This window comes from Vitis riparia, chromosome 13 (genome assembly GCF_004353265.1).
Source record: "Vitis riparia cultivar Riparia Gloire de Montpellier isolate 1030 chromosome 13, EGFV_Vit.rip_1.0, whole genome shotgun sequence".
NCBI classification, from domain to species: Eukaryota; Viridiplantae; Streptophyta; class Magnoliopsida; order Vitales; family Vitaceae; genus Vitis; species Vitis riparia.
Genome location: NC_048443.1, coordinates 9503223 through 9525611, shown reverse-complemented (window position 1 = coordinate 9525611; position 22389 = coordinate 9503223). Strand labels below are relative to the sequence as shown.

At 39.3% G+C, this 22389-nt stretch overlaps 1 protein-coding gene across 1 annotated transcript in view; it reads right to left on the bottom strand.

Moving 5' to 3' along the window:
• LOC117927561 (mediator of RNA polymerase II transcription subunit 15a-like) overlaps positions 1-22089 on the bottom strand; it is a 33608-nt gene extending 11519 nt beyond the window's left edge. The window contains 8 exon segments of the mRNA XM_034847127.1: positions 3-748; positions 1047-1121; positions 5496-5566; positions 8488-9855; positions 18958-19078; positions 19448-19559; positions 21641-21842; positions 21980-22089. Of these exon segments, the coding sequence (XP_034703018.1) occupies positions 3-748; positions 1047-1121; positions 5496-5566; positions 8488-9855; positions 18958-19078; positions 19448-19559; positions 21641-21747 (2600 nt within the window). The 5' untranslated portion in view covers positions 21748-21842; positions 21980-22089.
• Between the last annotated feature and the right edge of the window lie 300 nt (positions 22090-22389).

Genomic DNA, 22389 nt, shown 5'->3' with positions numbered 1-22389 from the left:
GCATCAACTGTTGTTTTTGCATCAACTGCTGCTGCATCTGGCGCTGCTGCATTTGCTGTTTCAGTTGCTGTGTCTGCATCATCTGCTCCTGCTGTTGTTTCAGATGCTGATGTTGAAGCATATTGGAATTTGGCTGAAGTTGATTAATGTTCTGCTGTAGCACATTAACCCCATTTTGTGATGACAAGTTGTTAATGTTTGCCTGTTGGGGAGCACTCACAGGGTTTTGTTGTAGAGCTCCTACAGCAGCCTGCTGCAATGAAGTCAGTGCATTTCCTTGTCCTGAATCCAAATTGGCACTGGATTGTAGTGAATTCATTATATTCTGCTGTGCATTTGGCAGGCCAGATAAAGAAGGCATAGAACTTGGCTGTAAGCTTGGCACATTGTTCTGCTGCATTGTTGCTACAGAACCCTGTAAATTCATTGGTTGCAACTGAGGGTTCATTTGATTTTCATGTGGCTGACCTTGAGTAAGTTGAGATTGTGACTGCTGTGGCTGCTGCATGGAGTGCATATGAGACAGAGGCAATTGTCCATGCTGCAGTGGAGGAACAGGCTTCCGGGGCCTATGTGTGTTAATAAAGTTAACTATCTGCTTTTCATAGCTGCTCAGCTTCTCCTTGAAATTAGGTGTAATACTATTCTTGGAAAACTGCAAGACTGTAATCATCCTCTCCAACATTGCTTTAAATATTTTGAGCTTCTCGAGCTGCTCTGTCTTTGGTTGCTGAGGAAGAGAATCATGCTGGAAAACAACAATAAAAGCAAACATAATAACAAGATCACAACAGAAAGTAAAAGAATAATCTATAAAAGTAATTGTTAGAAGTTTCTTTCTTTTTTCTTTTCTTCTGGTATTACAACAAATGGTGTATTACCATTCCCCAGGAATAGGCTGCAATATTTGGAATGGCAGGCCCCCACCCCACCTATCAATAAGGGATTAAGGATGCTTTACCAAAAAACTAAGACAATGATGTCTGGTTTGTGGCTTAACCTTAGGCAATGAATGCCAGAAAGAAAGATTTAAATGGATAACGCACCTGCTGCAATTTAGCTGCAATTTTCTGGTGCATCTCATTTAAATCAGGTAAGTACATCTCCTTCATTATTTTTATCTGCAAATATAGTCAGAAAGATATAAATGGTTAAAACTTCATGTTTTCAGGAGCTAATACTTTATAGAATCACATTGACGCATCTATTAGTTCACAAAAATAAGCTGACCAACAGAAAAGAAAGATAAACTCATTTTTGTCAAATTCACAAATCTATCAGTTCTATGCATCGGTATAGTTTGAAAACAAGACCAAAAACAAGAAGAAGAAGAAAGATAAACTCATTTTTTTCAATGTAGTTTCAAAGCAAAACCAAAACCAAAAACAATAATAATAAAAATAATTTAAAATAAGAAAATATTAAAATAGCATAAAAAGAACAACAACAGTAAAAGGTCATTGCATTTTTTTTCCCACCATACTATCCAAATCAGCATAAGACAAGTGATCTGCCACAAAACTTTGCCTCTCAAAGTGCTTCTCAAACCCTTAAAATCAATGGTCATTATATGATTGATACTTCCAAGAGGAATCCAATCCAATCTGGCTAATCTAAATAACTTTTGTCATAACTCCAAAGTGATCGGACAATGTAAAAAAAAAAAGTGATTAATTGATTCTCCACTTTCCTATATGCAAAGTGCAATGATCTAGACTAAAGGCTTTGAAAGGTCCTCTCACCTAAAACAAGTCATTGGTATTGATCCCCTTATTGGCCGCTAACCAAGCAAATGCCTTAACCTTTGATGAAACTCTTGATTTCCATATAAATTTTGATGAAGAGAGAAGAACTAGATAAGGCTAAGAAGAACTGAAGAACGATTTTACCATGAATACGACTAAAGACGATAATGACCAAACTCTCTCATTTGGGAAGACAAGGATAGGGTCACACGAGAGCGAATAGACAAGAGACTTTCGAGACCTTCTATCTCTAAGTCATAAGGTTTACATGAAAATTAAAGTTCCAAGTAAAAGGGAAAAAGCACCTGTAGTTCAGATGATATAGGAGAATTTTTAACTAATGTAACTCTATAAAGAATACGAAATCGAGAACCCAAGGTTGATCCCCCATCACAAGGACTTCAACTCTACAGTAAACCAGCATTTGCCTTCTAAGACTTTCATCGATTGTCCCCTTCTCAATGTTGCACAAGAGTTAATGAACTGTATCTCTAAATTGAGCTAATTAATTAATTGGAACCCTATTAAGTTAATTAATAATTTAGGTCCTCTTTGGGTTAGATTAAGTGACCCAAGCCTGAGGTAGGCTCAAGTCACTTAAGCTCATGGAAAAGACAATAAATACTCCTTCAGGGGTTAGGGTTTCAAACTTTTGTTATTCATTCGTTCTCTCATACGTTCTAGAGAGAGAGTCATAGCCTCCACCCTTCCAAATCTCCACCATCTAAGTGCCAAGACTTAAGGAGCAGTCACCAAGTGGAAGATTGCTGAGTTTTCAAAACAATTTATGAATTTGCAACAAACTTTTTTTTTTTTTTTTTGACAGATAAAAAAAATGTATATAAAGAAAAAATGAAGCACCAAAAGCAATGCCCTTAGAGTATATAGGGAGTATACAAAAAAAGCCCAAAGGCTCAAACCGAAGGGGAAGGGATAGAAACAAAAAACATCACCTACCCTTACTTAGAGCCTAACCAATCAAAAAAGCTTACAAGTGAAGAAGGGTTCAAAAATATAGACACCCTAACCCAAGACCAAATATTACATACAAAATAATTTTTCAATCTTTGGAGTGAAAGCTCCTCATTACCAAATGCTAACATATTCCTTTCCTTCCAGACTATCCAAAATATACATAAGGGGGTCATTTGCCAAACCTTTTTACAAGTTTTCCCCACAAAAGCCCCATGTCACCCAAGAAAAGTTTCCTTCATTGAACAAGAGAGAATCTAGGCCACACCAACGAGAGAGAAAAGAAGATTCCATAGAACCCGAGTCTTTGCACAATAAAGTAAAAGGTGATCCACCGTCTCTACTTCAAAGAGGTATAGAAAACACCTATTTACCAACGAGTACCCCCTCCTTTGAAGTTGGTCCAAAGTTAAGATTTTACCCCAAGAAGCCTCCCAAGCAAAGAAAGCCACCTTAGGAGGCACACTCACCCTCCAAATACTACCACTAGGGAACAAAGGAGAATCTCTGGGCTCCAAAATAGAATAAAGAGACTTAACCATAAAGGTGCCACACCTCGAAGCTGTCCAAATCATTTTATCTTCCACCTCCCTTTGCACCCTAAAGACTTGGATCTTTTGCAAAAAACATTCCACCAACTCTACCTCCCAATCATTAAACGCCCTTAAGAAAGGAGGGGTCCAACTAACAATTAGTATGCACACGTGTAACAATTAGTATATCAATTAGAGAGAAATTACAACTAACAATTAGCATGCACACGTGTAAAAGCTTGTTGCAACTAAAATGACAATCAAGTGCAGATACAACTAAAAAAATATTCCAAAAATCCACATTCCCAAGCAACTATGTGTGAAACTAAGTCGTATAGGTACAAGTCCAATAATAATGTCATACTAAACAAGCATGTCCAAATCCAATAAATAAATAAACACATATCTAATCCAAGTTCTCAAGGATACTCTCTTAATATGGACCTATACTTCCATACCACATTGATATTTCATTTTGTGGTTTTACCATGTGGTGCACAAGAAAATTTGACCACTTCAACTAGCAAACTTGTGTCCCATGTCCCATGAATTTGGTCTTAGGCAGATCTAAAACCTAAGTAGCTTTTCATAGCAATGTCAACATTCATGGATATGTAGCAATGCTTTCAAAACCAGACCGGTCATTGAATTAAAAAATTATCGATTCATGGTTCACCAGTCAAACCGGTGGTCGAACCAATGATATCATAAATATATAATTTATATATTATTAAAATTAAAAATAATTACAAAAATAAAAATAATAATTTATATATTATTTAAAAATTATAATTTTATTTGAAAATCATAATATATTTGAAAATCAAAAAATTAGTTTCAAATTAGAAATTAAAATTAAAATCAAAATTTTAATTTAAAATTAAAATTTTTAAATTTATTTTTAAATCAAAAACTTATTTTAAGAGCAGAAATTTATTTAAAATTATAATGTTTTCATTCATTTAAATTAAAATCACAAGTTTTAAAAATCATAGAGTTAAAAAAATAACAAATATAAAATAAAATAAATAATTATGGAGAATCCAAGATGAACTAAAAAGGTAAATGAGAATAAATATATATATATATATATATATATATATATAAACCTGGAAATGAAATGGGATGTGTTTGTGCTGGAGGTGGGAAAGCAGAAGAGAGTTTAACTAAAAAAAAAAGGAAAGGTTTTGGGGGGAGGGGAGGGAGCGCACGCTAGGACTGGGAAAAGAGGGAGAGTGAGGGGTGCATGTTGGGAACTGGAAAGAGAGGGAGGGTGGAGGCGCAGTTGCAGATCTGGGAAAAAGGCGACAGCTAAGATGGGAGCGGAAAGGGGGGAGGAGAGGGGTGACTAGGAAGAGAGGGAGGGTGGAGACGCAATTACAGATCTGGGAAGAAGGAAGGGGGGGACGGCGGCTGAGGCGGGTGCCGAAAGGGGGAGGAAAGGGGTTTTTTGAACCATTCGGTTCACACTTGAAACCGGTCAAGTCGTCCAGTTCACCGGTCCGACCGTCGATTTCAACAGTTCAACGCCAGTTCAATAGCTACCCAACTTAAACAACTGAACTGGACCGAACTAGTGACCGATCGGCGGTTGGACCAGCCAGTCCGGTCCAGTTTTTAAAATACTGATATATAGCATTACTATTTATATGAAAATAGAATTACAGCTTAGGGCTGTATTGCAGCACTATTCACATTTCTATTTCAGCATTATTCATGCTACCTTAGCATCAAACAGGATGTATTTTAAGTTTTTCTATGAAACTTCTATTAAGTTATGACAGTATGTCAAGATTAGTATGTGTTTAAGGATCAAGATTGATTATTAGTAGAACAAGTTGTGGGCAGTTCTCTATAAGAATTGTAATATCTTCTTTCAAGAATAAATATAAGATTTTCTATTATTTTGCTACTGAACTTGAGATCTTTGTCAATCCCTAAAAAGGGGTCAATCTTTCCTCTTTGAAGGAATTTATTCTAAAACCTACTTAGTGTGACAGCAGTAATCTTTTTCCCATTGTCATCATCCCTTTGCAGGTTTTTAATAGTTTCTTACTGTTTTTTGTTATTCTAGCAACTAAAATTGGTTATAATAAATCCTAGTTGGTTCCCAACCCAACACTATTTTTATTAAAAATAATAATAATAATAATAATAATAAACCATGCACCACACCCTTTAATTTCCCCCCTTTAAGTCCTCCACCGGTGGGTGCAATCAGATGAGCAAAAAAAGAACATATTACCTTTTGATACACCTCCTCTTGCCAATCACCCACATTAGTAGTCCCTGTCTGGGCTGTGGAATCCAAAGAAGCTACAAAACAAATATAGAATATGTGCACTTAATAGATGTCTGTCAGAGAGGGGGAGAAAAGAAGGAAAAAACTGAAAGAAGCACAACTCAGAGAAATGTTACTAGAAAAGGGAAAAAAATTCCCACACACAAACCTTACAAATGCACATGCCAGCAACATTCTTCCAAATGGAATTAAGTAAAATTTTAAGCACAAAACCAAAAGTCCCAAGGGCCAAAATGAGAAAGACTCATAATAGTCATATTAAATGCAGATTGTGTAATCATATGCAAATGTATAAACTGATAAAATATCAGGCCTGATGAATGATTCAGTAGTGGAAGAAAAGCAACCTACAAAAGCTTCACTAAAAACCTTGTCTATTGGTCACTTGAAGGAAGGATTCAAGGTTGCATCATTTTCTCCAACAGTCAAAAAGGATGTAAAGAAAAGGTATATTAAAAGTTTCTGGCATGGAAAAATATGTTCCACTAATTTTCACAATCTACAAAACTATTAATATCAAAGTAAAGCCCAAGTTAATTATCAATGGGAAAAAGGATTGAGAACAATAACCTAGTTTTCTTTCATAGCACTCCCATTCCAAAAAATGAAGACAGCAAAACTAAAAGAACAACGATATAGGGGCAATGGTGCATGAGGAAGGGTTAGGGCAGATTGATCATGGCATTTGGCAAGCTATATGAAAAGGTAGGGATATATTCCATTCTTTCACTAGTATATGGGCAGGGAATAGGCTGAGGATTAAATTTTTTACTTGATGGCTGATGCAGGCATCAATCAATTTGGGATCTTTTTTCAGTCTTTTGGTTTCAGCATCCAACAAAGAGGCCTCTGTTGCAGGTTGTTGGCGCTCAAAATTATGGTCATCTCATTGGAGTTCTAACAGCATCATTGGTTTCCAAGATGGTGGTGACTTTCATGGCCTGAATTCACAGCTTTACCATTCCAGTAGAAATAAAAGAATCATTTTGATGAAAGGCACCTAGAAAGAGGTGCTTCTTGGATTAATTTTTTATAGGGTGGCCCCTCCTATTATCGCGTCTTCATTCCCTTCATTGTTGGTGAGAAGCATTTGCCATTCTGGTGCCCTATCCAAGGTAGGTCTTTCCACTTAGGAAGCAGCTTGGAAGAAGGTTGTTAACATAGCTCAACTAATAAGGAGGAGATGGACCAGGGTGAATTGTTGCTACTTGAGTTACCAAGTTGAGTCTGCAAATCACATTCTCCTCCATTGAGAGGTGGTTGGATCTTTGTGGATGCCACTTTTTCTCCATGTTTGGCATTTCATGGGTATACCTCATTTAGTGAAAAGGGCGCCCCGGCTTGTTGATATGATCATTTGTTCGTAAGAGAAGGATGAAAGTAGCGGTATAATTTAGCTTCTTTTTTTTCTTTTTCTTTTTTTGTGCAGATGGAAGGAGAACAATAGGCAGGCTTTTGAAGAGAAAGAGATAATGGTTTTTCAGCTTAAAGACACTTAAAATCCTTATTCACATGATCTAGACTTCCATGGAAGAGGAGGAGAGGACTTTGTCTTTTCTTAAGTTAATTAAGAGCTTATGTTTATGTTGGCCAAAAATTCTCTGTCCTTTTTCTTGGATTTCCTCATAAACCCCCTTGTACTAGGGTGTGCCCCCTTTCATGATGCTTTATTAGTTTACTCATATTTGTGTATTAAAGAAACAAAAGGATATAGAAATGAAACAGATCACAAAGTAAATCTCTAGCACATATATCATGGTCACTGATATCATATAGAATATTCTTAATCATTTGGAAAGATCAAAAAGAGTAATGTGCTCCTAAGGTTTGCAGAAGAGGGAGAAAAAAGAGAAAATAAAAGACAAAAAAATCTGAAAAAGAAAATATGTTTGAAAACTTTTAAAAAGTATTTAGCAAGAGACTTTAGTCCAATATGTAGGAAATGCACATTTAAGAGACATTCTGTTTCAATGATCAAACCACAAAAGAGAATAATTGTAGTTAGATATTTTAAGAAAGGATAATATGTTTCTTTTCTTTTAATGTGTAACAAGTCACTGGATGTGCCAAAAAAGGGTATTGCACTAAAGGATGGTTTAAAAAGAAAAAAAAAATGGACCAGGACAAATAGACCCAATTTATTTCTACCAAGTTGGAAATGCTAGAACCTCAACAAAACTAGAAGAATTCTCAACTTCACCAATCTAAGCAACATCTAAAATTAAATGAGGGGAAATAAAACTCTCCCTACTAAAATTGAAAGGTAATTCACTTAGATGCTTTATAGGTTTTGCATTAACAAATAGTATAATGCTCTTTTCTAATTAATTAATTCAGGTGGTCTATTAGGTTTGTAGCCCTCATGCAAAGCATCTTACTCAAAACACTACCTTTACCATTATTACCAGTCCAACGCATTTCCTACCTAGTTTGGACAAATTTATTATAAACATCAGCTTCGCACTAAATACCAGGTTTGGAAAAATATATTTCAAATCTTGGTTTCATGCTAGATAGCATGCTGCAATTGAGAAACTTTTGGCAAGTAACGGCGCAGATGTAGGGGATGTCATCATCAAGAAATCATGAGAACAGCAGTGACCACTTTGTGTATGCATGGCTGGGGTAGGGGGGAGAGCAAAGGTACATAAAATATTCTGAAAGGGAGAGTGAGAGAGGAATGAGAGGTGTTTAAAATCCTTTTTCTGTACACCACAAAGAACAAAAGCTAATAGTGACCCTTGCTTTTTATCAATAAACCACTAACACTTCAACACTTGAATAAAGGCAACAACAAATTGATAAAAAGAAAAATGGACACATCTGTAACAGTCATAAAATGCCATGAATATGATGATAAGAATGGAAGCTGGGCAAAAAAACAGTTAAGAAGCAATAGGAGTAATAAGAAAGTTTATAAGCTACAACAACATACTTGATGATGCTTCTGGAAGAGCTCTTTGGGACTGAAATAACTGCTTCTGCTGATCAATAACATTCTGTGTTTGAAGCAAGGCCCCTGAGGTTTGAAGTCTTTGTTGCATGTCTCTCTGTAATGAATTTGGCTGTGGTTGCAACTGTGTTGACTGTGATTGAAACTGTGACATCAGTTGCTGCTGTGATGGCTGTTGTTGTGACTGCTGCCCTTGTGTTGCCAGCAAATTTGACACACCCTGCTGCGTTTGTTGCTGAACTGGAACCTTGGATTGTTGCAATATATGTACAGGGTGCTGATTAGTCTGCATACTAGGATTACCAGATTGAGTTCCAAGCATTTGTTGCTGCTGCTGCAGTGCAGAAACATTACTTTGATGGCCCAGCTGTTGCTGATGAATATTCGAAAGGTTGCTCTGCTGAGCCATTAACTGGTGCTGCTGCTGCTGTTGCTGCTGCTGCAGGTTTGGAAGATTATTTTGCTGGCTTAGCAGCCTCTGCTGCTGTTGCTGCTGCTGCTGCTGCAAGTCAGTAAAGCTGTTTTGTTGTCCAATCAACTGATTTGATTGCATGGTTGTAGCATTGGGTGGTTGTCCTATAAGCTGCTGCTGCTGTGAGGGCAATATTGGCTGCTGTGTCATTGATGTTTGCTGTTGATGCATAACAGGAGTCTGTTGTGGCTGTTGCTGTTGCCTGAGAACCGCCGGTGGATGTTGCTGAAGCACAGATTGTGATGACTGTTGAACAGAAGACGGCTGATTCTGTTGAAGGCCAGACAGAGGAGCTGATTGCATACCAGATGAAGTTTGCATGACGGATTGCTGAGACGATTGGAACTGATTTGATTGTAACAGAGTCTGCTGCTGCTGCTGTTGCTGCTGCTGCTGTTGTTGTTGCTGCTGTTGCTGGATGTGAGATTGCATGAGAGGAATATTTCCCTGCTGATACTTCTGTTTTAAAAGGTGATGTTGCAACTGCTGCTGATAAATGTACTGCTGTGAGCTCTGGGACTGCTGCTGTTGCTGTTGTGGAACTACCTGTGGCCTTCCTTGACTCTGCCTCTGAGAATTGGCAAACATATTTGAAGGCACCCCTTGTCCCATTGAATTCCCCACTGAGTTCTGTGGAATGCCAGAGATGTTCTGCATCCCAGAGTTCTGGCCAACAACATTTTGCATGGGAGTCTGGTTCAAACTAGTAACAGAAGATAGTGTGGATGGCAAGCTGGCAGAACTTGGTACACCAGATGCAATGTTAGTTTGAATATTTTGGGCCAGCAGCTGTTGGCGTGTTTGAGACTGATTAGGTGCCAATGGGACAGGGAGCTGTTGCCCTTGGTTGTGCACTTGGGGTTGCATACTGTGAGATGCTATTCAAGATAAGAGGACATTTAATTAGAAGAATAAATGTTTGAAACGGGCAAACTAAGAATCATGCTCAACTACACAGTAAGAGGTACTTTAACACTACAATGAACAGAGCTGTATCTCAAATCAGTCTAATTCAAAGCAAAGGGTCCATTTCCAGAGTCATCAAATTCAATTCAACTGGTTTTTTATTTTTCCCATTAGACTGGTATGTAAAACTAATGGATCAATCAGGATTTCTGCTTCTGAAAAAGAGCAAAATATATCTCCCCATCCCCTACACAGAGGAAAAAAACAATTGAAGCCCCATTTGCAATCGCATATTTCATTCTAATATCATAAATAGCACTCTGAAAACCAGAGTTAAGGACATTATAAACAAAAAATCCCCCGTGATTACAAAAAGAATCAACATCTTTTTCCTACTCAATTCTCATTTATACTCCACTAGTTTCTACTAGCATCTGGATGAATGTTTTGGAGTGGAGCATAAGTGGGGCATGAAGAGCATCCCTTTCATTTACAAGTCCCTTACTCCTTTCCTTTATGGTGAGAGTGATGTTTGTTAAACAAGCAACATTTGGTGATGGCTAGCAAGACTGACAAAAATTAATAAGGATGAGCCCCTTAAGATTTACTCATGAAAAGAAAATGGTACAAAGAAATCCAAAATAGTAAGGGTTTAGGGAGGGAATAGAGATGTTCAAGGTTCCACTCTATGTAAAACATTTTTAAAAAGAGGTTACCTATCAAACCACAACAAAAACTAAAATAAAAATAAATAAATAAAAAAAAAGAATAAAAACAATTATAATATTCTTAAGTAGACTCAGTTGAGGGCATTTTGATAGTGCATGTCTAGGATTTTAGAGTCAAAGGTAGGATACTCGGTAATTTGCATCCTAATTAGAATTTGTAATATCTTCTTTTCTAGAACTTTCTTATAATAGGTTCCTATAAACTTCCTATTTTCTAAAAGTGCTTATTTGCTTTTAATTTGTCAATTGTTTCTGAAGGTTCTCTTTATATTTCAGTTCTATAATTTGGAAGGTTTAGAAGTCCTAGGAAAAGAATTAGAATTCTAATAGGTTACTATTATGTTAGGTTTTTCTTTTATGGTGTTATGGAGTTTTAAAGTTCTCTAAATTCTATAAATAAAACTAATTGCAGTAAATAAGAAATAAAATGAATAATAATAATAACCCTCTCCTGGGGAGATTCCTAAAAGGTTTTAGCAAGACTCTTAAGGTTCATTGATCTTTTTCTCCTTTTTCTTTTGTTGATTTCATTTCTTTCTTTGCTGCTGAAATTTGTCAATCCCCTCCATAAATACCATGGAGTTGAAGTCCAAGCCTACAGTTTTGTGATCATAAGTACCTATCTTTTTTTTTATGAGAGATCATAAGTAACCTATCTTAAGGTTGATCTAGGATCTTCTGGAGGATCAACAAGGTTCATGGAGCGAGAGAGCGAGGGCGATGAGGGAGGTTTTCACGAAGGAAAGCGAAGAAGGAGAAGAAGGAAAGAGGGGAGTTTTGGGGTGGAGTCAAAGATTTTCGAGATCGGGGTGGAGGAGAAACAGGGCAAAACCCAAATCGTTATTGAGGAAAGCAAGGGAGGGGTTTCTTCTTGGGTCCGTTTGGGGCTGTTGAGTGTAGAAATATTCCTGGATAGCCTGAACCAGTGTATTAAGGCAGAGGATAAAGGAAAATGGGAAAGGGGTTGGAGGGAAAATGGGAGAGCCTATTCTCTGGTGCGGGATGAGAACAAAGCAGGGTCTTTCATTAGATTAGGGGTGGTTGAACAGGAGAAGAGGAGTTTCAATATTTTTATTCCAAAAGGGAGAGGCGAGAGAGGGGGGTGGAACCTCATGGCGGAGATGTTAAAGAAGGTGGTAGGAAGCAATGGCAAAGAGGAGAATAAGCAGGAGGAAAGGGTCATGTTGAAAACAAGTATGGGTAAGTCGTTTGCGGACATGGTAAAGGGGGCGAATGGCAGGGAGGGGGAAGTGATAAGAGTGGAAGTGAGAGAAGAGGAGATCAGGGGGAATCTGCGAAAACTGGAGCATTGCCTTGTAGGTAGCTGGAATTCTAGCTCAGTAAATGGAATGGACATGGAGAGACTAGGATGGTTAATGGCGAGGTCCTGGGGGTTGCAGGGTAAGCTAGGGCTGGCAAGGATGGAAAAGGGCAGGATTCTTTTGGAGTTCCAGTTTGAGGGGGAAGTCGATCGTGTTTTGGCCTCTGGAAGCAGGCGGGTGGGAGGTGTCCAGCTAGGGCTGGAACGATGGAGTCCTAGGTGTGGCTGTGAAGATGAAGGTGGGAGCAGGAAGGAAGTATGGGTAAAGATCCTAGGGCTTCCAGTTTCATTATGGGTTCCGTCCATCTTGCGGAAAGTGGGGGACGAGTGTGGAGGTTTTGTAGCCATGGATCCCAAGACGGAGAAGATGGTGGACCTGGAATGGGCTCGCATCCGTGTCAAGATAAGGAATGGAAGTTTGCCGAGCAGGTTAGATATAGTGGTGGAGGAGGTGTGTTATTCCCTTATTCTCTGGTGGGAAGTGAGGCTGGAGATGAGGAAGGTGACACCGGGCAGCCGTGTGAAAGGAAAATACAGAGAGGAGGTCAGGGGTGAAGCTGCGGCACGCGCTACCCCGCGCGTTGGAGAGTTGGACAGTGCAAGGCCCGAGGCGCTGCTGCTGTCTGGTGACGCGACTGATGGGCAGGTCAGAGGAGTGGGTGGGGATGGGACTAGCAAGCGGGCCAGAGCAGGGTCTGGGGCCCGGTCTCCTGCGGATCTGGGTCAGGAGGATGGGCTTCTCCAGTCAGGCCCATCTGTGGGCAGGAAGGAGTCCCATGGGTCCAGCCCTTTTCCAAATCGGCATGGGGTGGAGTCTGTTGGGGCTGGGCCTGATGAGGTTCCGCTATCTCCTAAGGCCCAAGGAGGGGAAAAAATGGCAGTGAACCATCCAAAAGGGCTAAAGCTAAAAGGGGTGGTGATTGAGGAGGATGGGCCTGGGATTGGGCCATCCTATTCTAAGCCAGTTTGGTGGGTTGATGCAAGCCCAGAATTGGATGGAAATAATGGTCTGGTGGGGGATTATTTAAGCCCGTCCCAGCCTGAGAACAGAAATGGTAAGTTAAAGAGGGTCTCTCTCTGGGCGCGGGATGAGTACAGTGAGGGAAGAAATAGAGAAGATGATTTCGTCAAAATAAGGGAGAAGGAAGACGTATGGAAGCAGCAAATGGCACCGTCTCATTCAGTGACTAATCGGGCTTTAATTGAAGAGGAATCGAGGTATGGGTCTATTCTGATTCAAAGGGGGGTTAGGGCCTCGGGATATTCTTCTTTTTCCTCTCTTCCTTTTGATCGGGCTCCGGAGGGGGAGTTTTACGATCATTCTGGGGTTGCTTGTGAGGAGATTCAAAATGACACCCCGCTGAGTAGGTTTAAATCTGTTGATAATGGAGGTGGGAGCTGGGATTTGATCGAAGTCAACATTGTTAATAATAATGACAAGGAGTGGGAGAGAGGGTCACAGTTGGCTATGACTCAAGAAGCTAGAGAGGAAAGGGAGAATGGATGGGAGGATTGCAATCTGGCCAAATTTAGCCAATTTTTGGGCTTCTCGACAGAAGGGTTGGAGAAGGAGATCTTGAATTTCCTGGCAAAAATCAGAAAAAGAAGAGAAAAGATATACAGTAGAGGTGCTTTAGAGAAGACAAAATTTGAAAGGGAGTTGAAAAGGCTGGAGTGCTCAATAAATTATGAGGGAGGAAGCAAGCAGAGCAGTCCTTCACAGGACAGAGGGTGCCAAATTGTAGAAGTGAATGAAGCTTAAAATTATGTGTTGGAATGTGAGGGGAGCTAATGATAGCTCTAAAAGGAAATAATTAAAGCCGTTGTGAAAAGTCAGAAAGTAGATTTACTCTGTATTCAGGAAACGAAAATTCAATTGATGTCTGAGTGGGTGGTTAGAAGCATAGGAGTGGGAAGATTCTTGGATTGGAGGGCCTTGGATGCTTCTGGATCGGCAGGAGGCATTCTGGTCTGTTGGGATAAAGGCTGCTGGAGCTATTGGAGTGGGAGGAGGGTCAATTTTCTATCTCTTGTCATTTTAGGAAGGTGGAAGATGGAGCTGTCTGGGTGTTCACGGGGGTGTATGGCCCGTTCACCAAAAATGAAAGGGATTGTATGTGGGATGAGTTAGGGGCAATTAGAGGATTATGGGAAGAACCCTGGTGTGTAGGGGGGGATTTTAACGTTATTCTTTCTCAAAATGAGAGGAATAGACAAGGGAGAATTTCTGCAGCAATGAGGAAATTTGCTCAGGTTATAGATGAGCTAGGTCTGATTGATCTCCCGTTGCAAGGAGGAGATTATACGTGGAGTGGGGGGCCTAATAATCTGTATTGGGCCAGGTTGGACAGATTCTTGGTTTCTTCTAGTTGGCTAGATCAATTCAGTAGCGTGACTCAAAAAAGGTTGTCTAGGCCTGTTTCGGACCATTTTCCGGTGGTGCTGGAGGGTGGTACTGTGAGAAGAGGTCCTTCTCTGTTCAGATTCGAGAACATATGGCTTAATGTTGAAGGGATCCAAGAGTTAATCCATAGCTGGTGGCAGGGAGTGGAGGTGAGAGGCAGTGTCAGCTATAGGTTGGCTACAAAAATGAAAGCAGTGAAGCAAAAGCTTAAAGTGTGGAATAGGGAAGTGTTTGGGAGATTGGAAGATAATAAAGCTACTGCCCTTCAATTAGTGGATCACTGGGACATGGTGGAATGTGAGAGAAGACTATCAGAGGAGGAAACAATATCAAAAAAGGAAGCAAAGGACAGTTTTGCTAAGTGGGCTTCTTTGGAGGAAACTCACTGGAGGCAGCATTCCAGAGAATTATGGTTAAGGGAATGGGACAAAAATACAGGCTACTTCCATCGCATGGTGGCTGCCCATCGTAGATTCAATCATATGGACAGAATTAAGATAAATGGGGTGTGGATGACTGAGGAGAAGGATGTGAGAGAAGGGGTTGTTAATGCTTTCCAGCATTTACTTACGGAAAATTCAGATTGGAAGGCGGATATTGAAATGCTACAGTTAGAGCAACTAAATCAGCAAGAGGCAGAGAACTTGGAGCACCCCTTCTCTGAGGAGGAAATCCATAGTGCCCTGATGGAGATGAATGGGGACAAAGCCACAGGACCGGATGGCTTTACTATGGCCTTTTGGCAAAGATGCTGGGGCCTGGTTAAAGAGGAGGTGCTGGAATTATTCAAAGAGTTCTATGAGCAAGGGGCCTTCATCAAGAGCATTAACAATACGTTTCTGGTTTTGATTCCCAAGAAGGGGGGGGTAGAGGATCTTGCGGATTTCAGGCCAATCAGTCTCTTGGGGGGGCTGTACAAACTCTTGGCCAAGGTATTAGCCAATAGACTCAAAAAAGTGATAGGGAGAGTGGTATCAACTGATCAGAATGCTTTTGTAATGGGGAGGCAGATCCTTGATGCCTCCTTAATTGCAAATGAAGTTATTGATGCATGGCAAAAAAGGGGAGAGAGAGGTCTCATCTGTAAGCTGGACATAGAGAAAGCCTACGACAGTTTAAATTGGCAATTTTTGATGAAAGTCATGAGAAAGATGGGGTTCGGTCCAAAGTGGATGGGTTGGATGTGGAGTTGCATCTCCACAGCCAAGTTTTCGGTGTTGGTGAATGGAGTGTCGGCTGGGTTCTTTCCAAGTTCTAAGGGGTTGAGGCAAGGAGATCCCTTTCCCCTTACCTTTTTGTGATGGGAATGGAGGTGTTGAGCAATCTTATTAGGAGGGCTGTTGAAGGGGGGTTTTTGTCGGGATGTAGGATCCGAGGAGGAGGAAGGCAGCCTGTGCATGTTTCCCATCTGCTTTTTGCGGATGATACTATAGTTTTTGTGAAGCCAAGAAGGAGTTCCTAACTTATTTGAGTTGGATCTCTTTTGGTTTAAAGCCGCCTCAGGGTTAAGGATAAATCTGGATAAAAGTGAAATAATCCCAGTTGGAGAGGTGGAAGAGATGGAGGAGATGGCAGCGGAATTGGGCTGCAAGGTGGGCTCTTTGCCTTCGGTGTATCTAGGGCTGCCTTTGGGGGCTCCTAACAAGAGTGCTACCGTGTGGGATGGGGTGGAAGAGAAGATGAGAAGAAGACTTGCGCATTGGAAGCGTCAATATATCTCCAAAGGTGGGAGACTTATTCTTATTAAGAGCACAATGGCTAGTATACCATTGTATCAAATGTCTCTCTTCCGTATGCCCAAGTCGGTTGCGAGAAGGCTTGAAAAAGTGCAAAGGGATTTTCTTTGGGGAGGAGGAAACTTAGAAAGGAAAGTGCACCTTGTTAATTGGGAGGTTGTGTGTACGGAGAAGGAAAAGGGGGGCTTGGCCTAAGGAAGCTAACCCGCTAAATAAGGCTTTGTTGGGAAAATGGATTTGGAGGTTTGCTTGTGAAAAGGAAAATCTGTGGAAACAAGTGCTTTTGGCGAAATACGGGCAAGAGGGACTTGGTTGGATGACCAAAAAGGCTAATGGGACGTTTGGAGTAGGGGTTTGGAAGGAAATTATGAAGGAAAAAGATTGGTGTTGGGAAAATATGGCGTTTAATATGGGGAATGGTTCCAAAATCAATTTTTGGAATGATCCTTGGTGCGGTTGTACAGTGCTGTCCCAAAGGTTTCCTCACCTTTATGGGATGGCTGCTAATAGGAATGGCACAGTAGAAGAAATGTGGGATCAGAATGTGGGCCAAGGAGATTGGGATTTAAGATTTGTGAGGGGTTTCAATGATTGGGAGCTGGAGATGGTAGGTAATATGCTTCATTTTTTGAGGGGGTTCAATCCTACTTTAGAAGAGGATGCTGTTTTTTGGAAAGGGGGGAGAAACGGACAGTTTAAAGTAAAAGAAGCATACAACTTGGTGGTTAATACCGTGGCTAATAATTTTCCGAAGAACAACATTTGGGTGGATAAAGTCCCAACAAAAATTCTGTTTTTTGCTTGGGAAGCTACTTGGGGCAAGGTGCTTACGCTTGATAGGCTTCAGAAAAGAGGGTGGCACCTCCCTAATCGGTGCTTCTTGTGTGGCTGCGAAGAGGAAACTGTAAATCACATCCTCATACATTGTATAGTGGCAAAAGTCCTATGGGATATGATATGTGCTTTGGTTGGTGTTCAGTGGGTCTTTCCAGAAACTGTAAAGGAGGTCTTATTAAGCTGGAGGGGCTCTTTTGTAGGAAAAAAAAGGAAAAAGATATGGAAGTCTATTCCGTTGTACATTTTTTGGACCCTTTGGAAGGAAAGAAATAGGTTTGCTTTTAGGGGAGGGATGATAGATATTCACAAACTTAAAAATTCTTTTGTCTGTAATTTATGGTGTTGGGCGAGAATGTATAGTGGATAGAGGTCGCTGTCTCTTATAGGCTCGTTGGAGTGGATAGCCTCCACTTAAGGGCTGGTGGGTTTTTTGTTGTCTTTTTGGTGGTGAGGCTTAGCTAATTTGTATACCCCCTGTATACGTGTGGCTTTTTGGCCTCTTATCAATATATTCTGTGCTTACTTATCAAAAAAAAAAAAAAAAAAGGTTGTTTTAGATCACAGACCCACTTTATTGTTGAAATCTGATACTGAAAAGGCCATCGTCATCTCTCTCTCTCTTAAATATGGAAGAATCAACCCAATTCCCTAGAAATCGGCCAGGGCATTGAAATGTTGGCCATTCAGCTAGAACAATCCAAAATGAGTTGGAATTTTCATGGGGACAAAGAATGGAGGTATCTTTCAATTTTGAAGCTAGAACCAACCCCGTACCTGAAATGCAGCAAATAGAAATGGAACCAATACACTGATCATGTAACCATTTTAAGAAAATAGGTTATCTTCTTTCAGATGGAAGAAAAAAACAATTAGTTAGTATATAACAAAACAAAGGAAATGCAAGGAAGGATGAGCTATCCCTCAAGCCAAACAAAAAGAAGCAAACAAAGTATTAAGGGAGTCCAAAAAGCCTAAGACACCTCGCAATCACTCAAGAGGAAGGAAGGCTCCTACATAAACTCCTAATAAGGAAGCTCCTTGCTTTGGCAACCAATCTGCAGAAGATATTATCTTTCTATCCTCAATCATCAAGGGGATAGAAAGGGAGTAAAAATGAAAAGGAAAACTAATTAACCAAATCAAGTCTCATTCCTAAAAAAAAAACCAATATACTAAGTAAAATAAAAAACCAATACACTAAGTAAAAGTTTTCATTCATCATCATCTTCAAGGCCAAAATTTAAATTATTCAAATAAACTTCCCTAATACTCGTTGCAACAAAATTATGCTTCAGCTTCAATCTTTCAGGTATGCCTTTGACAACATGGGTGTGGTGTTCTTGAATAGGACCATTGTTTCTCTTCCTTTCCTTTTAGCCATCCAGTTGTAACCATAAAATCCATTCCAAGTGACTAATCTAGGAATTTTATTCTGAAAAGAAATTCTTAGAAACTACTAGAATGGTCAAAGGTTTTTATGTCCTACTAGCATATATCCTATCTATAACAAGCACATCACAAGATACATATAAGATGAGATCTATACAAGTGATAGTACCATTTTTTATGTATAAAAAAGGTATGTTTTGCAGTGTCTTAAATTTTTTACAACTAAGCATTAGTTTTTATCATGTGTACTTTGGTGCATCCTCTTTTTAGGCGCTATTGATATATTTTCTCTTTGCCTATCAGAAAAAAAAAAACTAAGCATTAGTTTTATGATAGCTCCGTTCTCTGTAAAATCCACTCATAAGGATGAATTTGGCTTTGATGCACAGGAAACAAATTGAGACAATTTCATGCCTATAAAAGGGTAGAGAGTAATTTTAATAGAAAAGGAATGGTATATACATGTATAATAGTACATTTGCATGTGAGTGCATGCATGTGTGATTGAAATATGAAAATAGGAAAATAAAGAAAAAGTAAGAACATCATACAATAAGTCAAGCATAAATATGGATATGGAAGGACAGAGTATGTTATAATGCCAGCAAAATTTCTACTGTGGCATTTCATGAGAGCAAATTGCTTCTCCATTCTGTTACCTGGATCTGGGGGATTTTTGCTATTGCCAGCTGAGTTCGATGGCAGATTACTAGGCATTGCAGTCTGAGATTTCGTTTCCATTGTCAGCATCTTCAGTGATATCTTCCGCAGGTAGTCAGACTGAAATTTAAAAGAAAAAAATTATATATATATACACATCAATGAATCACAGATTAAAAACTCAACCAACATATGCGTTTTAATATTTTGAATAGACAAAAATATATATATATATATCAAATACCAAATAATGTTCCTAGATTGATGAAGAGATGAATGGTTAAGTAAATATTTTGATAGATAAAGCATACACAACAAAATTATTATCATTTTTATAAAAATGAGCCATAAAGGTAACCGGAATACACAGGATATACATAGCTTAGATGACCAGACAACAGAGAAAAAGAATCAACAGCAGAAACTTAATAGAGTAAACTACCTCATGCAGATTACCAAATTTACAAGACTTTTGCATGATGGATATACCTGGCTCGTGGCAGCTGTATAAATCTTTTCTTCAAACCTTACAGCGATTTTCCTAAGCTCATGCAGACCCTCTTGTCCAGAAACAGGAAGATGCCTCTTCAAAGTGTCCATTCTAGAGGTAAGAAATAAACAACAGGTTTAAATGGGTTACTGAAATGCAGTCACAGAGAAGTTCTTAACAATCGATTAGTAAATCACATCAGCAATACATAAACCATGTCCAGTAGATATCCAACCCAGAAACAGCATTGCATGATACTCAAATTTAGAATACACAGAAAAAGAAGAAGCAGATAGAAAATGATAATTCAAACCTTATTTCTTAAACCCACAAACAAGAAACTTCACTCAGAATTTTCTTGAGGCTGAAAGTCTATACCAGTATATAACATTTCTACAGTTCTAAGTAAATCAGAAAGATGCCTAGTTTACAGAATTTGCGGTCATCCTTTGACATTTACTGCACATTTTATCACTTTTGCTGCCTCCGCCTCTTTCCTGTTCTTGTGTGTTAATGTGAGAACTTGCTCATCTATCAATTTTAAATGTGCCTAAAATGTTCACAAATCCTTATTATGCCTTGCCTGGCTTGAACTTTCAACCCATGGGAACCAATATTCAGTGGATTTGATAGAGCCATGTATCAATTATGCCTTGCCTCCCTACCAATTCATGAAATCCCAATATATATTCCAATTGAACCCAGGATTCAAGCAGGTTCTTCTGGACATTAATAGAAGAAACTGGTTCGGTGACTAGAAGCCAGGAACGTCTTTAAACCACCTAACAGACTAGTCTAACATAGATTACTATTGTCTTAGAATGCCTAAGCCATGACCTCAGTGAAACAGATTTTTTAACAAGCCACTCTAGGCAAAGTTCAGTGTATGATAACAAAGGATACAACTCAGTTTCCTTTCCCAACCCTGTTGACTAGCTTATCTATGGTATCTTCTGATACTAATGCAGTACTAATCCTCCTCTTTGTTCCATTGTACATGTGTTTTACATCACCCACCTAGCTGAATATGGCAAAATACACAAAAGCATGCCTCTAGACAAGCCATGTGCATACTCCTCATCCCAGGACCAACTTCAATGTCAAAGATGATGTGGCATAAACAACTTAAATGAGTTCTGTAAGCCCTAGGGAATTTGCTCCTAACAATTATAAAAGGTAACATTATTTCATCTATTCAGAGCTTTTTCTCAATCATTTGTTCGTCTGTCAAAAATTGTTCAATTAAGGAATTTGCTCCTAACAATTATAAAAGGTAACGTTATTTCATCCATTCAGAGCTTTTTCTCAATCATTTGTTTGTCTGTCAAAAATTGTTCAATTAATTTGATGGATGGCTTATATAATCGGATAACTGAGAAGAGCTAGGCAATCATCAGGGTCCTCACTTTTATGCTACAAGCCATCCACTTTATTTAGAATTATCACAGTTCATTTATTTGCATAAGAACCACACTACGATTGATGGCACTGCACCAGTCAACATTGATAGAGCAGCACATGCCAACTAAATATGAAGGGAGAGAATGCAAGAATGTGAAACTTCAAAAGAAGCACATGCCAACCCCAAACAAGTTTTGGTGCGAAAATTCAAAACATAGGACCCACAAAACAATATGGCAACTTATTTTTGATACATAAATTCCGCTAATATATTAAAAGCCCTAAGAAAGGGCGCAACAGCGTACACACGACAAAACAAAATGGCAACTGAATCAGAATGGAAGCTGCAAATATCCATTTTAGCAAGAGCTCAAAGGAAGCTGCATTTCCCATAACCTCATCAACTATCCAGCCAATAATATCTTTAATTTCAACTATTTTATTAGGGAAAAATGAACTCTTTGGAATAAAAATAATAATTCAAAATTATCCATCTAAATCAAGTAAACCAACACACTACTTTCAAACCCTAAGCCAGGTCCAAGCCTGCTTTCAAATTTTTTTTTTTTAATTACTCAATTCTGGTCCAACTGATAGTCTCCGTTCTGTGAGCTGAGTCACCCAACTCCACAAAACAACTCTCAAGAATTCAATAAAAAACAGTCCACAAAAATCATCACACACCACCAAAAATATTCTCAAAATTCACACATGCATGAACTGAAAAACACTCCCAAGACATCTCCAAAGAGGAAAAAAAAAATCAATATCGGTAAACAAACAACACTCACATCTTGTTGACAATCCTTTGGCGTGAATCGGGGGGCAACTGGGTCCTCCAATCGCCCCCATCCATGGCCGGCTCAGCCTGAGCAGGCCTCCAATTATTGGTATCCATCAAAATCCAACTGTCCCAAAACGAATCCACCAAACAACACACACACAGAGATCAAAAAGCTCGGCTAGCTTCAGCTCCGTCTCCTGAATTCAACCCTAGACACACCAAAACAAAGCATAAGATTGAAGGAAACAAGCCGAAGATAGAAGACTGGAAATGAAAAATAGGAAGATCGAGAAGTAAACGAGATGAAAAGAGAGGGTTCGGTGGGTTGAAACCCCAAAATTTTCACCTGATTCGGAAACTCATTGCCCAGAATCTTTTTCTTTTGTTGCTTTTTGGCTCCCCTCTGGTCCGTTTAAGACACTCGAATGAACTTTTGGAAAGTCTTGGGACAGAGCGGCGATAGGTCTTACGGAGGGACGCTGCCTTGACGACACGTGGCTTTCCCCTATTGGTTGATGTGATAAAAACGTTGAAAGTCTGCCACTCTTGACTGCTATCCCTGCGTGGGTGACTTGTTTTCTCACGGTCTCACCTCCTCTAATTTCTTGCCTGCTCTCTCATTTATCTTTTTTTTTTTTTTCTTTTATAAGTAAATCATATTTATATTAAAAAAAAAAAAAAAAACTATAAAGTATACAAGGGGTATATAAAGCAATTAGAACCTCTCAAACCAAAAAAAAGTCAACAGAGCCTCAC